The sequence below is a fragment of the Pogona vitticeps genome, chromosome 5, assembly GCF_051106095.1.
Source record: "Pogona vitticeps strain Pit_001003342236 chromosome 5, PviZW2.1, whole genome shotgun sequence".
Lineage (NCBI taxonomy): Eukaryota > Metazoa > Chordata > Lepidosauria > Squamata > Agamidae > Pogona > Pogona vitticeps.
Window position 1 is genome coordinate 137439436 of NC_135787.1, and position 15730 is coordinate 137455165.

General features: G+C 38.4%; 1 protein-coding gene across 9 annotated transcripts in view; it reads left to right on the top strand.

The window, feature by feature from the left end:
• Positions 1–15730, top strand: part of CNTN1 (contactin 1) — a 239772-nt gene that overhangs the window by 213716 nt on the left and 10326 nt on the right. For all 9 annotated transcript variants that reach the window (XM_078376853.1, XM_078376854.1, XM_078376852.1 and 6 more), the window contains 3 exons: positions 6195–6265; positions 9579–9813; positions 13887–13990. In XM_078376853.1, coding sequence (XP_078232979.1) covers positions 6195–6265; positions 9579–9813; positions 13887–13990 — 410 coding nt within the window. The remainder of the gene's footprint in view (positions 1–6194; positions 6266–9578; positions 9814–13886; positions 13991–15730) is intronic.

Below are 15730 nucleotides of genomic sequence, written 5' to 3' on the forward strand. Positions count from 1 at the left end.
ATAAACACAAATAACACAAGCCATTGAACTATGATGTGAATAACAGAGTAACCACTAGAGTTCTACAGTCTCATATTGAATATATATATCTGTAAGAGTAGCTATTTTAGAATACCAAGCTCATAGACCTTTTCTGAATGAAGCAAAGTGGGACAAATTTGCAGTCACTGTTGAACGGATGTGGCACAGTTTGTATACTATAGAAAGAATGTCCTACTGGTGAAAATGCTGCATTTCCAAAATCCTCACAGACTAGGAGTGAGAAAAAAGGAGGGAACATTAGGGAATTAATATGTGTGAATCATGCCCATGAATATTTCAGGCATGTCCAAAATAGTACTATGGAGAAAACTATTACACTGGAAATGTCTGATTGCTTTTCTTTGGCAAATAAGTGCTCTTAAAAATATAAGATGGAATATTGTTAATAAATATATGTTAATATGTCTAGGATGGTTTATGATTTTTATGATGATTTGCCTCCAACCTAATTCCACTAGGATTTTCTTGCATAAGCATAAAAGCAACTTTCTGTGTAGACATTTTTGTAGCAATTAAACTACCTTACAGTTTTTGTTGTTGTTTAGTTGTTAAATCATGTCCGACTCTTTGTGACCCCATAGACCAGAGCACACCAGGCCCTCTGGTCTTCCACTGCTTCCCAGAGTTTGGTCAAATTCATGTTGGTAGCTTCAATGACACTGTCCAACCATCTTATCCTCTTACATCCTCTTCTCCTCTTGCCTTTACACTTTCCCAACATCAGGGTCTTTTCCAGGGAATCTTCTCTTCTCATGAGATGGCCAAAGTATTGGAGCCTCAGCTTCAGGATCTGTCCTTCCAGTGAGCACTCAGGGTTGATTTCCTTCAGGATGGATAGGTTTGTTCTCCTTGCAGTCCAGGGGGCTCTCAAGAGTTTCCTCCAGCATCACAACTCAAAAGCTTCAATTCTTCGGCCACCAGCCTTCTTTATGATCTAACTCTCACTTCCATACATCGCTACTGGAAAAAACATAGCTTTGACTATGTGAACTTTTGTCAGCAAGGTGATGTCTCTGCTTTTTTAAGATGCTGTCGAGGTTTGTCATCGCTTTCCTCCCAAGAAGCAGGCATCTTTTAATTTCGTGACTGCTGTCACCATCTGCAGTGATCATGGAGCCCAAGAAAGTAAAATCTGTCACTACCTCCATATCTTCCCCTTCTATTTGACAGGAGGTGATGGAACCAGTGGCCATGATCTTGGTTTCTTTGATGTTGAGCTTCAGACCGTTTTTTGCATTCTCCTCTTTCACCCTCATTAAGAGGTTCTTTAATTCCTCCTTACTTTCTGCCATCAGAGTGGTATCGTCTGCGTATCTGAGGTTGTTGATATTTCTTCTGGAAATCTTCATTCCGACTTGGGATTCATTCAGTCCTGCCTTTCCCATGATGTATTCTGCATATAAGTTAAATAGGCAGGGGGACAATATACAGCCTTGTCATACTCCTTTCCCAATTTTGAACCATTCAGTTGTTCCATATCCAGTTCTAACTGTTGCTTCCTGTCCCACATACAGATTTCTCAGGAGATAGACAAGGTGGTCAGGCACTTCCATTTCTTTAAGGACTTGCCATAGTTTGCTGTGGTCCACACAGTCAAAACCTTTTGCTTAGTCAATGAAGCAGAAGTAGATGTTTTTCTGGAACTCTCTGGCTTTCTCCATAATCCAGCGCATGATTGCAATTTGGTCTCTAGTTCCTCTGCCCCTTCGAAATCCAACTTGTACTTCTGGGAGTTCTTGGTCCATATACTGCTGAAGCCTGCCTTGCAGGATTTTGAGCATAACCTTGCTAGCGTGTGAATTGAGTGCAATTGTACGGTAGTTGGAGCATTCTTTGGCACTGGCCTTCTTTGGGTTTGGGATGTAAACTGATCTTTTCCAATCCACTGGCCACTGCTGAGTTTTCCAAACTTGGTGGCATATTGAATGTAGCACCTTAACAGCATCATCTTTTAAGATTTTAAATAGTTCCACTGGGATGCCATCACCTCCACTGGCCTTGTTGTTAGCCATGTTAGCTAAGGCTCACTTGACTTCACTCTCCAGGATGTCTGGCTCAAGGTCAGCAACCACACTATCTGGGTTGTCCGGGACAGCCAGATCTTTCTGGTATAATTCCGATGTGTATTCTTGCCACCTCATCTTGATGTCTTCTGCTTCTGTGAGTTCCCTACCATTTTTGTCCTTTATCATGTCCATCTTTGCACAAAATGTTCCTTTAGTATCTCCAGTTTTTTTGAACAGATCTCTGGTTTTTCCCTTTCTATTATTTTCCTCTATTTCTTTGCACTGTTCATTTAAGAAGGCCCTCTTTCTCTCCTTGCTATTCTTTGGAAGTCTGCATTCAATTTTCTGTAACTTTCTCTGTCTTCCTTGCATTTTGTTTCCCTTCTCTTTTCTGTTATTTGTAAGTCCTCATTGGACAGCCACTTTGCTTTCTTGCGTTTCCTTTTCTTTTGGATGGTTTTTGTTGATCAGAGCCACAATGAGCTCCAGGTCTTGTTTTTGCTGACTATATAGAGCTTCTCCATCTTTGGCTGCAGATAATATAATCAATCTGATTTTGGTATTGCCCATCTGGTGATGTCCATGTGTAGAGTCACCTCTTGTGTTGTTGGAAAAGAGTGTTTGTGATGACCAGCTTGTTCTCTTGTCAAAACTCTATTAGCCTTTGCCCTGCTTCATTTTGAACTCCAAGGCCAAACCTACCTGTTGTTCCTTTTACAGTGGTGCCTCACACAACGATGTTAATTGGTTCCAAAAAAATCAACGTTGTGTGAAACATCGTTTTGTGAAACACCATTTCACATAGGAATGCATTGAAAACCGGTTAATCCGTTCCAATTGTAACGGATTGCCATTGTTCAGTGAAAATCCCCATAGGAAACATCGTTGAGTGAAACAATGTTTCCTATATTGGAATGTATTGAAGCCGACTCAATACATTTCAATGCCTTTGCGAAGTCCTTTTTCGCTCCTGTAAAAGTGTCTTACAATGTTTGGATGCTGTTTTAAATGATTGCAATGGTTAGTCCACCTCCTGAAACCTATGCAAACTGATTTTGGTGTTGTTCTGACACTTCGTTAATTTATGATGATTTTTTGAATTTTCTCCATAGGAAACCATTGGATGGTCTGTCTAATGGTTTCCAATGGAAAAAACAAAAAATCATCATAAATTAACGAAGTGTCAGAACAACACCAAAATCAGTTTGCATAGGTTTCAGGAGGTGGACTAACCATTGCAATCATTTAAAACAGCTTCCAAACATTGTAAGATACTTTTACAGGAGCGAAAAGGGAGATCGGGAAAGGGCTCTTTGATCTCTGTTTGCCTTTTAAAGTTCTTCCCGATCTCCCTTTTCGCTCCTGTAAAAGTGTCTTACAATGTTTGGAAGCTGTTTTAAATGATTGCAATGGTTAGTCCACCTCCTGAAACCTATGCAAACTGATTTTGGTGTTGTTCTGACACTTCGTTAATTTATGATGATTTTTTGTTTTTTCCATTGGAAACCATTAGACAGACCATCCAATGGTTTCCTATGGAGAAAATTCAAAAAATCATCATAAATTAACGAAGTGTCAGAACAACACCAAAATCAGTTAGGTTCCAGGAGGTGGACTAACCATTGCAATCATTTAAAACAGCGGCCAAACATTGTAAGACACTTTTATAGGAGCGAAAAGGGAGATCGTTGTGTGAAAATCCCCCATAGGAAACATCGCTGTGTGAGGCAGCAAATTTAACAGAAAAAGGCATCGTTGTGTGAATTCATCGTTGTGTGAGGCACTCGTTGTGCGAGGCACCACTGTATCTCTTGACTCCCTACTTTAGCATTCCAGTCCCCTATAATGAGAAGAACATCTTTCTTTGGTGTCAGTTCTAGAAGGTGTTGTAAGTCTTCGTAGAATTGGTCAATTTCAGCCTCTTCAGCATTGGTGGTTGATGCATAAACTTGGATACTGTAATGTTGAAAGTTGTGCCTTGGATTTGTATTGAAATCATTTTGTCATTTTGAGATTGTATCCCAGTACAACTTTTCCCACTCTTTTGTTGACTATGAGGGCTACTCCATTTCTTCTACGGGATTCTTGCCCACAATAGTAGATATGATAATCATCTGAATTGAATTCGCCCATTCCCGTCCATATTAGTTCACTGACGCCCACAACGTCAATGCTTATTCTTGCCATCTCCTGTTTGACCACATTTAGCTTCCTAAGGTTCATAGATCTTACATTCCAGGTTCCTATGCAGTATTTTTCTTTGCAGCATCGGACTTTCCTTTCACTTCCATGCGTGTCTGCAGCTGAGCGTCCTTTCGGCTTTGACCCAAACACTTCATTAGCTCTGGAGCTACTTGTACTTGTCCTCTGCTCTTCCTCAGTAGCATGTTGGACGCTTTCCGACCTGAGGAGCTCATCTTCCAGCATCATATCTTACAATTCTAGTGTTTTGTAAATGTTAGATCAGAATTGAAGGGATATTCGTACTGAAAGAACTTGCAGGATCCAACTGCATATTAGATGGTAGGCATGGCATGGCTGGCTTCCCAATTTTCATAAACAAAGTGGATTATCACAAGCGGTTTTGTAGCATACAAATAACACATATTGGCTGAAATACATTAGTAATTTGCTACAGTATGTCCACTGAATCAACGGAAATCACAGAAATGTTAACTCACCAAATCCAGTGAGCTTACTCTTCTTGCATCCTACTACTGGATTTCAGACATTAGATCTGTGCATCCTGGGCTGTAGATGTGTGATCCCCTATGCCTATCATAGGTCCAACTTCCAATGGTGACTTAAAGATAGAGACTTAAACTGAAATCAAGAGAGTCAATAGCACAACCTATTTAGAAGTTGGTTCTAAATTCTGACTATCTTGATTGTGAGTCCAGCAATGAGGGACCTTTCAAATTTAAGACTCTCAGACTAGGTCATCAAGTGAGTGCTGTTTTCAAGCCATCCACACTAAAAGGCCAACATCTACTCTTCTAGGAATATCACAAGCCTTTATGCACAACAGAGGTGTGCGTCTTTATAAAGAAGTACTAGGCTTTAGGCCTGGGGAGTCCTTTTATAAAGATCTTTGTTATCTACCAGGGATGCAGAGTTTTGGGAAAGGTTAGTTATACAAAATCTTAGTGAATATGAAGCCCTGTCCTAACATGTCCTTCCCCCTCTGAGATATACCAAGGGTTCTGAAGGATCTGTCTCTCATATTTCTTTTTCTTCTTCTTCTTCTTCTTCTTCTTCTTCTTCTTCTTCTTCTTCTTCTTCTTCTTCTTCTTCTTCTTCTTCTTCTTCTTCTTCTTCTTCTTCTTCTTCTCCTTCTCCTTCTCCTTCTTCTTCTTTACTAATTTTGACCTGTTAAGATGCTGCACACAGGCTTTTCCTTTTCCTTCAGCTGCCAAACCACTAAAAACCATTTAGATGCGCTCTAGACTTCACAGTGAAAATGTCCTTACCTGGGCTGTTCAATATGAACATGAAGCCCAGTACATGGATGGAATGAGGGGGGCAGGGCAGGGCACAGTTAGTAAGTGTGGGACAGTTCAGTTCCTCTATTTTGTGCAACCATCATTAAAGTGCTTTCAGCAGTATTGGGTGGAATATTGAAACTCACATCATCTTTAGGGGCCTAGAATCAAATCCTCTTTGATTGTGTGTAGAGGAAAGCAATGTAAAATATCCTTTGTATCATTCTTACGAGCAACACATACGTATCTGTAGATGTGGTTACTGATATGTTTGAGCAAGAATGAATTAGTTATTGAGGCAAGCTCTTGGCATGAAAATAACAAATTCTCCAAATGCCCAGTTGCCAAAACTAACTGACTGATTGACTAATTAACTAAAGAAATAAAGCAATAAATTAATACATAATTTTTTAAAATGTGAGTAACACAAACAAGAAAAACATTTAATTATAATCAAGCCTAGGTCATCACTGAGCATATCTGGTGTGCTTCCACTGGCAACAGTTTACACTTTTGGCAAACACCGAGATTTTCTCTGACATTTTAAACCATTATTATTATAATTGAATGGACTAATTTGCATTTTTGGTGAAATAGGTAATTAAATAATGGTTTCTTTGTATAATGAAGGCAGAGAAAACATTTCTCCTTTTCTCTTATTTAGCTCCCAATGTGGCTCCTTCTGAAGTTGGAGGAGGGGGCGGCAGCAATCGAGAACTGACAATAACATGGGTGGTAAGCATTACGGCAAAGCTACGCTTATTGTACACTCTTTTGTGGATGAAGTGATTCTGTTAAGAGTGGACGAATAATTGTTCAGTTATTGTAGCCATTAAAAGATGTGGACCACTACAGAATTATGTAATCTTAATTTTTATTTTGTATGTTATGTCTTTACAAGAGGCTGACTTCAATTAATCATCAGTGGGAACTCATCTTAAATGTGAAAACATATAAAATATTAGTGAAAATCAGTGTTTGTCCCAGAATTCCAAATTATGTGGTTAGGTTCATTATTTTCTCAAATTCATAATCTTTATCTACATTAGGAACAGCACAATGTTTTCCTGACAGATTCTTCCCTGGCTCAGTGTGTTGAATGGGCTTCTAAAACATGTATGTTCAACAGATGAAGTGACCAAAGCCACTGCTTGATAGATATGTGCAAAAAAGTTAATTGATATTAATCTTTATTTTCAATGTTGATTTCCCAGAATCAGAACTGTCAGACAGCCTAACCAAGCAGCCTTTTGTCTGATAAGCATTTTCACTATTTAGTCAACTTAACCTTGCTTAATTCTTGCAAATGATGTGCCTGATTGTTGTCTTCCATCCAAACCTTAAATTCTCTCATATATTTCTAGGTATGTTTTGTTTGCAGGGGGAGGGGGACTCATTGACTTTCTATGCAGGACTCCACTATGATCTTGCTATTGGGTGGGTGCATGGTAGGTGAATGGGTGATAATTTATATGCACATAAACATCCTGAGCAGCATTTATGTGCCAGAGGAGAATTCATAGAAACAAGCATGCTTTTTTCTCCTGGCTCTTCATTGAGAAAGCTTATAAATATCAAACCAATTTTGAATTGAGTCAGGAAGAACATACTCATCACTCTTTAAATTCAGCATGTGGTAAAATATATTTAGAATCTTTCATAAGACAAACATGCAGATAATAACCACTTAAATATAATGTGACTTCACTTATGAACTATCTGCTTATAACACTTAACCAAGTTTTAAAGGGCCATTTGTGCAACTTCAAAAATGTTCTCAAAACTATGAAGCTGATGACTTCCTGCAAGTCTTTTGATTCCAAGGTTTTGTAAGACTTTTCATTGTATAACAGTTTGGACTTGAGAGCAGAATTTAATTCTGGGGGCGATATGTACTCCAGAGACCTTTTTATCTTAAATTTGCAAAAGATTATTATTCTCAAAATGATGAACATTCCAAGCCATACATTTCCAAAATGTACAGCTTGCAAATTTCATCATTTTGTGGAGTATTTTAGAAGAATGTTTGTGGCTAGATGCAGATGTTCTCTTTTGTGAACAAAAGTATCCCTTCTGTTCAGAGGAAATACTCTAACCCAAAAGGGACACCCACTTGAGGAAACTGGGAGAGATTTTTCAAGTTCAATGTCAGTAAGTGGGAGCTCATTCATGGGAAGTCTGGATCAGAGCCATACTTTCATTTAATGATGTTTGATATTATTGTTTTTAAAAAGTGGTCTACTAACAGACACATAGTAAAGCTGGGGGAAGCAAAGTATCTTAAAAAATATTGACAACTGTTGACTTCCAAGAGCATAAAAAATTGTTGTGACACATCTTGTATTGCAAGTGAAGGCTTATACCCCAGTCATTACATTGGCACTGCAAAGATTTGGGTAATTTCCAACTGTGACTGAATTTTTAAAATTATAACCGGGGGGATGGTGACTCATGCAAGATTGGGGAGTACCAAACAAGATCACTTTGTTCTTTCATGTGGACTCAAACAGATTTATATGCCAGCTATTTGTCTTGGTACATGGAAGGTTTTCACATCCATTCTAAATAGGGTAACTCATTTAGTCCCCAAAAGTAGGTGAGTTGGATTTGCAAGATTTCTTTTTCAGTACATTCTGAATCATTTTCACAGCTACTTTCATGGCTCAGGGTAAATAACTAGAGTCATGTAGAGCTATGTGTCTGTTCTCTAAAATGTGCAAACTTTGCATTTGGTATGCCAATAATTCCATGGCATGAGAACAGAATGTAACACAGGTTGGCACATGTAGAATATTTACTATGATTCATCAAGCCTAAAGGGCAAGACATTCAAGAACATTGTTAAATTATTTCCAGATGTTGTTTTGGGTGCAGAATAATAGGTATATCAAGCTTTTTCCACTATGCTACTACCTTTAACCATTCTTCTTAAATGTAGATTACAGGTTAGTATTTTCCCTCTCCTTTGGAGGAGTACACTGACAATGTGGCTTAATTCATTTTCACGGGAACATCGGAAATTGCCTCATGCTGAGTTTTGCCCTTGTTTCATTTGGGGCAGTGCTGTCAATGTTGACTGGCAGCAGATTTCTTCATTCTTACATGGAGAAACCAAGAATTAATCTTGACATTTTTGTTTGCATTTTTTACATGGAAAGCATGTAGTCTGCCATAAAGCTACAAACCTTTCTTCTTTAAGACAGTGTGTCTGCTATGTACCATAAAATGATATGTAAACAAGGATTGCCTTCTCTCTGAAATTTGGCAGAAATCCGCATTACAGTATATTTATTTTGTAATATGTAGATGCAGGTTTAGAAGAATAAAGTAGAATTATAGATAATTTGCTTTCATTGGCCTCTTAAAGGTTCTGCTGATTAACTCGCCAACATTATTATATCAATGTTCAGTGGTCATTTTCAAGATTGCTATCATGTCTTTTGTCACATGGATGCACTTGAGAGCATCTCTTTTCTCTTTCAGCTGACAGCTGTAGGAATTTGGGACTACAGCCTGTGTGAATACAATATGAGGGTATTGTAATTATTCAAGGTTGTTCACACAGAGTAGGACAAAATGCATAGCATAGATTAATCTTTCTGTAATTAGTGCAGTAAACTCAATGAATTAAGGATAGAATCATCTATGCAAATAAATGATGCAATCAATGCATTTTCACCCACAGCAGTCTTAGGTCATGTGCACATCAAAATTTGTTTCCATGTACAAATTAGACCTCTCTGAATCATAGAAAAGATTTGAAGCAAGAATGAAAAACAAAATAAAATTCATTTCATGAGTACAGAAAGGAATATAATCCATGCAGATAAAAATGGTTTTGCCCATACTTTAGAGGAGGCTTCTGCAAAGTTGAAAAACATTTATTCTATTAAAATGACCAGGTTACCATAAGCCCTGAATTACAAGACCCTTCTTCTGGGTTGAGTGAAGCCCTTCTGGATGTTGGGAGAGTTTACAGTTAGTCTTTTTATGGTTCCAACCTTGTTTTAAAAAGCATTTCATCTTCATGTTTTTTTTTACCTTGCAGCCTTTGCCAAGAGAGTATCACTTTGGTAATAATTTTGGATATGTGGTATCCTTCAAGTCTTTTGATCAAAAGGACTGGAAAAGAGTAACAGTTCCACATGCTGATGCAAGCCGGTATGTCCATAAAGATGAAACAATGCCTCCCTCATCGAAGTATCAAGTGAGAGTGGGAGCATTTAACAACAAAGGGGAAGGACCATTTAGCCTTACTGCTATCATCTTTTCTGCCCAAGATGGTGAGTAGAAATTGTGAGATAAGAAGGGTTTTGCTGCCATTCTAAGAAATATTTCCAGTTCAGGCAGATTGTTTATTTGCAGTATTCACTGGCAGTGTATCATGCAAATATTAAAGATTAAATTGGTGACATCTGAATAAACAATTAAGCTATAGATGGATGAGTTGACATGAGTTTAACCTCAATTTCTCATAACGCAATTTTCTGTGAAAATGTGTGATTTTCTTCTCTTGTTTCCATCCACTTACATATGAAAAAACACACTGCAGACATTTTGCCAATTTTTCTTCCACTGTATTTAAGTGCCAAAGAATGCTCCAATTATCATACAATTGCACTCATTTCACATGCTAGCAAGGTTATGCTTAAAATCCTGGAGCTGGATTTCGAAGGGGCAGAGGAACTAGAGACCAAATTGCTAACATGCGCTGGATGATGGAGAAAGCCAGAGAGTTCCAGAAAAACATCTGCTTCATTGACTACACAAAAGCCTTTGACTTGGCAAGTCCTTAAAGAAATCGGAGTGCCTGATCACCTTATCTATCTCCTGAGAAACCTATACGTGGGATAGGAAGCAACAATTAGAACTGGATATGGAACAACTGAATGGTTCAAAATTGGGAAAGGAGTATGACAAGGCTGTATATTGTTCCCTGGCTTATTCAACTTATATGCAGAATATATCGTGCAAAAGGCTGAACTGGATGAAGCCCAAGGCAGAATTAAGATTGCCAGAAGAAATATCAACAACCTCAGATATGCAGATGATATCACTCTGATGACAGAAAGTGAGGATTTATTTATTTATTTATTTATTTATTTATTTATTTGATTTTTACCCCGCCCCTCTAGACCATGTCTACTCGGGGCGGCTTACAAAATAAAACAAAACAGTATAAAAATATATAAAATCATAAAAATTACAACTACAGTTTCAATTAAAGGATGAATTAAAGAACCTCTTAATGAGGGTGAAACAGGAGAGTGCAAAAAATGGTCTGAAGCTCAACATCAAAAAAACCAAGATCATAGCCACAGGCCCCATAAAATAGAAGGGCAAATAGAAGGGGAAGATATGGAGGCAGTGACAGATTTTACTTTCTTGGGCTCCACGATCATTGCAGATGATGATGACAGCAGCCACAAAATTAAGACACCTGCTTATTGGGAGGAAAGCGATGACAAACCTTGACAGCATTTTAAAAAGCAGAGACATCACCTTGCCAACAAAAGTCCACACAGTCAAAGCTATGGTTTTTCCTGTAGTGATGTATGGAAGTGAGAGCTGGACCTTAAAGAAAGCTGACCGCCGAAGAATTGATGCTTTTGAATTGTAGTGCTGGAGGAGGCTCCTGAGAGTCCCCTGGACTGCAAGGAGAACAAACCTATCCATCCTGAAGGAAATCAACCCTGAGTGCTCACTGGAAGGACAGATTCTGAAGCCGAGGCTCCAATACTGTGGCCCTCTCACGAGAAGAGAAGACTCCTGGAAAAGACCCTGATGTTGGGAAAGTGTGAAGGAAAGAGGAGAAAGGGACGACAGAGGATGAGATGGTTGGACAGTATCATCAAGGCTACCAACATGAATTTGACCCAAATCCGGGAGGCAGTGGGAGACAGGAGGGCCTGGCATGCTCTAGTTCATGGGGTCATGAAGAGTCGGACATGACTAAACAACTAACCAGCAACAACAACAACAAAGCTCTTGCTGACATGCCCCAGGACTTCCTTACGTCTGGAGCTTTTTGGAATGGAAAATGTTTCCCAGGCTGCCTAGGAAGGTGCTGCTCTTCTGACCTTTCCCTGTGCCTGCTTCTACAAAATTTGTCTGTGATACTGTTACTAGCAGTGAACTCTACCCTGGAGAAATAGCAGCATAACCTCACCTTTCCCTAGAGTAATGGTTCCCAGCCATGGATAACCAGGTGTTCTTGGACTGCAACTCCTAGAAACTCTGGCCAGCACCTCTGGTGGTGAAGGCTTCTGGGAATTGCTGTCCAAGGGCAACCTGTTACCTAGGTTGGAAACTACTGCCCTAGAGGATTTGGGTAAAATGATATCCTCAGGGCACAGCACTAAAATCACTTTTGTAGATACTCAGATTTGTGCACTGTTGTTGATTCATAGGACAAATCATGGTTTTGCTGTACGTAAAAGGAAAATGGGAATATCAATGACATAATTTACAGTCTATGATAAGAATGAATGAGTTGGAGATAATATTTGAATGCTTGTTTGTTCAGCTTTTCCTGCATTTTACCATATAACAAAAGCCACTTTGAAATGACATCATCATCATCATCAATGTTTTATTACAGTCATTGACCAGCAAAAAAGGAAATGACATAGAAAATAGTTGAAATGAAATAATGAAGTTACTGTTCTTCTCTAACAAAACCTATATGTGTATGCAGTTCTACATGTCAGCTTTTCCTGGAAGAGCTAAGAATAGATAAAAATGTAACATACACATTTAAGAGCAGCTATCCAGGTATCTCTAGGAAGTCCACAAGAAAATGATGGCAATAGCCCTTTCCTTCTGCTGTTTCCCAGCAACTGGTATTCAGAAGTATACTGTCCCTTCTCTTTGAGGTAATTTGTAGCCTTCATAACTCCGTGCCATTGATAGCCACCTCTTCCCTGGGTGTGTCTAATTCCACTTTAAAGATGTCTACATAGGAGATCATAACCACATTTTGGGATAGTGATTCCTGCATTTTAAGCATACAATATTCCAAGAAGCGCTTTCATTTTTGTGCCTGGCAATTTCTAAATGATACATATACTGGGTTGTGTCCTAAATGCTTAAACAAAATCATTTACAGCCACAAGTAAAAATAAATTAGTAGGAAAAGACCATCATTCTCAGGTGGGTATGTTTGTGGCAGATATGTTTAAAATGTTCAGTCAATTGACTGCCTTGCTTTAGTAACATTTAAATACAGTGTTAAAATTTTAATTCAGAAACTAGTGGTCCACTAAAGAGATAAGGTAAATCCCCTTTTGATCAGTCTTTCATGATGACAAAATATTGCCACTGTAAATGTTACAGATAATGAATGTGAACTCTGCAAGCATATTATCAGAAGCTTTTGAATGTGCGGTATTTTCTCTAATATCTATGCTCAGCTATAATATTTGATATAATATATTTGACAAATCTTTCAGTCTGCACTGTTCATGTATCTTCAGAGGCAGAAAACTTTAGATCACCCCAATGATTCTTTCTGTTCATGAGACGTATCCTGAACTCAGAGAACGTTGTGTTGAAAAGCTTACCCCAATAGAGATAACATGCTGTAAAAAGGTTCAGGCACCCAAGCCTGCTACACATTCATTATAATCACAATGTGAAAACTTGCTGTCAGTTATTCTGTCTGAGCATTACATTAAAAGTAATGAGGGCCATCCCTGTACAACTGTGGATTTTACATTAAAATTATAAATGTGATGTGCTGCTTGAAAGCTAATTTTTAAAGATGGTGTCCATACCAGATGATCTGGGTTTCTTTGACATTGTTCATCAAAGAAGTAACTGTTCTTCCCTGAACACTGACATTTTTGATGCATAGTTGATTGGATGTCCAGTTAGCAAATGAAGTATATGAAAGGTTTCCTAAGCTTGTCTGTTATAACTTGTTACTAAAGATCCTCAAAACAGCATTGATCTTTGCTTGGACAAATCAATTTTCTATAAACAGTGGACTGGTTTGTGTGCTTTATGTTCACAAATAACCTAACATCTTATTTAATCATGAAAACAAGATATATCTATGGGTATTTAGGTACATCTGAAAGTAAATTTAAAACTATGTGCTGTATGTGGTTTTTATACTATATCATTTACATAGCACCAACATGGCTACTGATATAGCAAATTCACACAGCATAGGGAGCAGTTGTTTTTAAATATAGATCTCACACTTGATTTTGCACTGTTTTTAATTACAGTTTCTTCTGCATTCACTGGGAATACTGTGGGAAGAATTTTGAATCATTAAATTACTTGCAATATGCCTCATTCAAAGTAACTGTATTTGATATGACACCACTGACTCACATTCATTTTTCAGCTCCTACTGAAAAACCTAGAAATGTGAACGTAAAAGTCCGATCATCTACAGAAGCCTCTGTTTCTTGGCAGCATATTCTCAATCCAGCTGTTACAGGGTATGAGGTAAGCTTTAAAGAATACATTTTTGTTCAGTAAAGTATATCAAGTGAGTAGTGCCAGCTGAGTAGCAAGTATAAGATACAAAAGCACTGCAAAGAGTTGAATTGCACTCAGTTGAAACCGATCTCACATTCAGAAGGTTCACGTGAATTAAAAATAACAAAAGAGCCTTCGAATAATTAGGGTTTTCCTCCATCACCTTTTGTTCTTATTGTTGTTGTTTCTTAATCTATCTAAAAATACCAATTAGTTCCATGATGAAGTTAAAAAAAACAAAACCCACAGATGTAATGGCCTAAATCCATTTCCTAGTTCCTAACTGCTGAATGGCAAGTCAGTTCCATCCCACTGATGGTTCTACTTTAATAGTAACTACCAACTGGATTCCATAGTTACTGATTTATGCATAAAAGGCTACTTCTCCAGAAGAAGGCAGGAGGGGCTTTTCAGTCCTTTGGGACTCTCCTCTCCTTTCTGAAAGGAGCAACATCAACATGCATGTTATTTCATCTGCTAAAGAGACTCCTTGCATCTAGATTGACCATACTTCACAACATGGGAGTAGAGGCTGCTGGGCAAATGATTTTTGTTTTGTTTCTTTGTTTTACTCATTTCTAGAAAGATATTCACATGGATCTATTCAATCTATGCCCACTGAAACATCATGAAATGTGAGGGGTGTGAATGGGAATGCTAGGAGTTATGATGCCCCTGGTGGAATCGTCCTCCCATCTAGCAAGACAGATAGGGGGTGCCTGGAATAATCATCCCTGGAATGATCACGTTTTCCCCCTCTCACAGCAGTAGAAGCATAGATAAATATGGGATGTGCTGTCAAAGCCTGTGCCTCCTTCAGTAGGACCAGATGACACAAGAATAACAGGGCATGTGAACCCCCCTTATGATCATGGGTTTATAAGGCATGGGGAAAAGAGCTCCTAATCTATCAGCAGTTATTAAAGTCCTAATCAGACAATCCATGAGTGTTGATTTGGAAGCAGGAGCAGGGAGATGGTTCTAGCCTCATGCTCTACCTGCTGCTGTCTGAAGAGAGGGGCTGTTGAAGAGGAAAGCTTCTGCTACACATAGAGTTTCTCCACAGAAGTTGGGATCTCAAAAAATCAGGGTTCTTGCACATGTAGCAGATGGTGTCACTTGCAGACATCCCTCCTTTACACGGAGAGTGTGTGGAAACTGCAGCTGTGGTGAAACTGGGAGCCTTTGTATATTTCTTTAGACATCCCTGGAAAAGGAGATCTCCTCAACAACTATCTCTGAGTGGTTACAGGATAATGTTGCCCCAGTTTATCTGATCTTGGATATATTTTCTTTCAAAGGGATTACTGCACAGTCCTGAAGAAAATTACTCTATCTGATGTTTCTGGGACAGATGCCACTTTGAGATTTGCCTCACAGCCATGTGGTCATACATGTATTTATTCACCAATCACACCATTCATTCGGCTTATTTTTGACTTCCTAAAGGAAGCCTAAAGCAACTAGCTTCATACAGATTCAATAGAAATACAGTCATTTCAATGACAATGCAGAAAATGGTTGAGCAATAATGTTACAACAAATCTATAAATGTTAAAACCAATACTTAAGAAAAATTCTTGAGCAATGAGTCAGTAAGCAACAAACATACATTAAAATATTATCAATACTTTTGCAACACACACTTGTGTCCTCAATGAAGCAGCCAATATTCTAAACCACATGGGCATACCATTCAAAACAAAA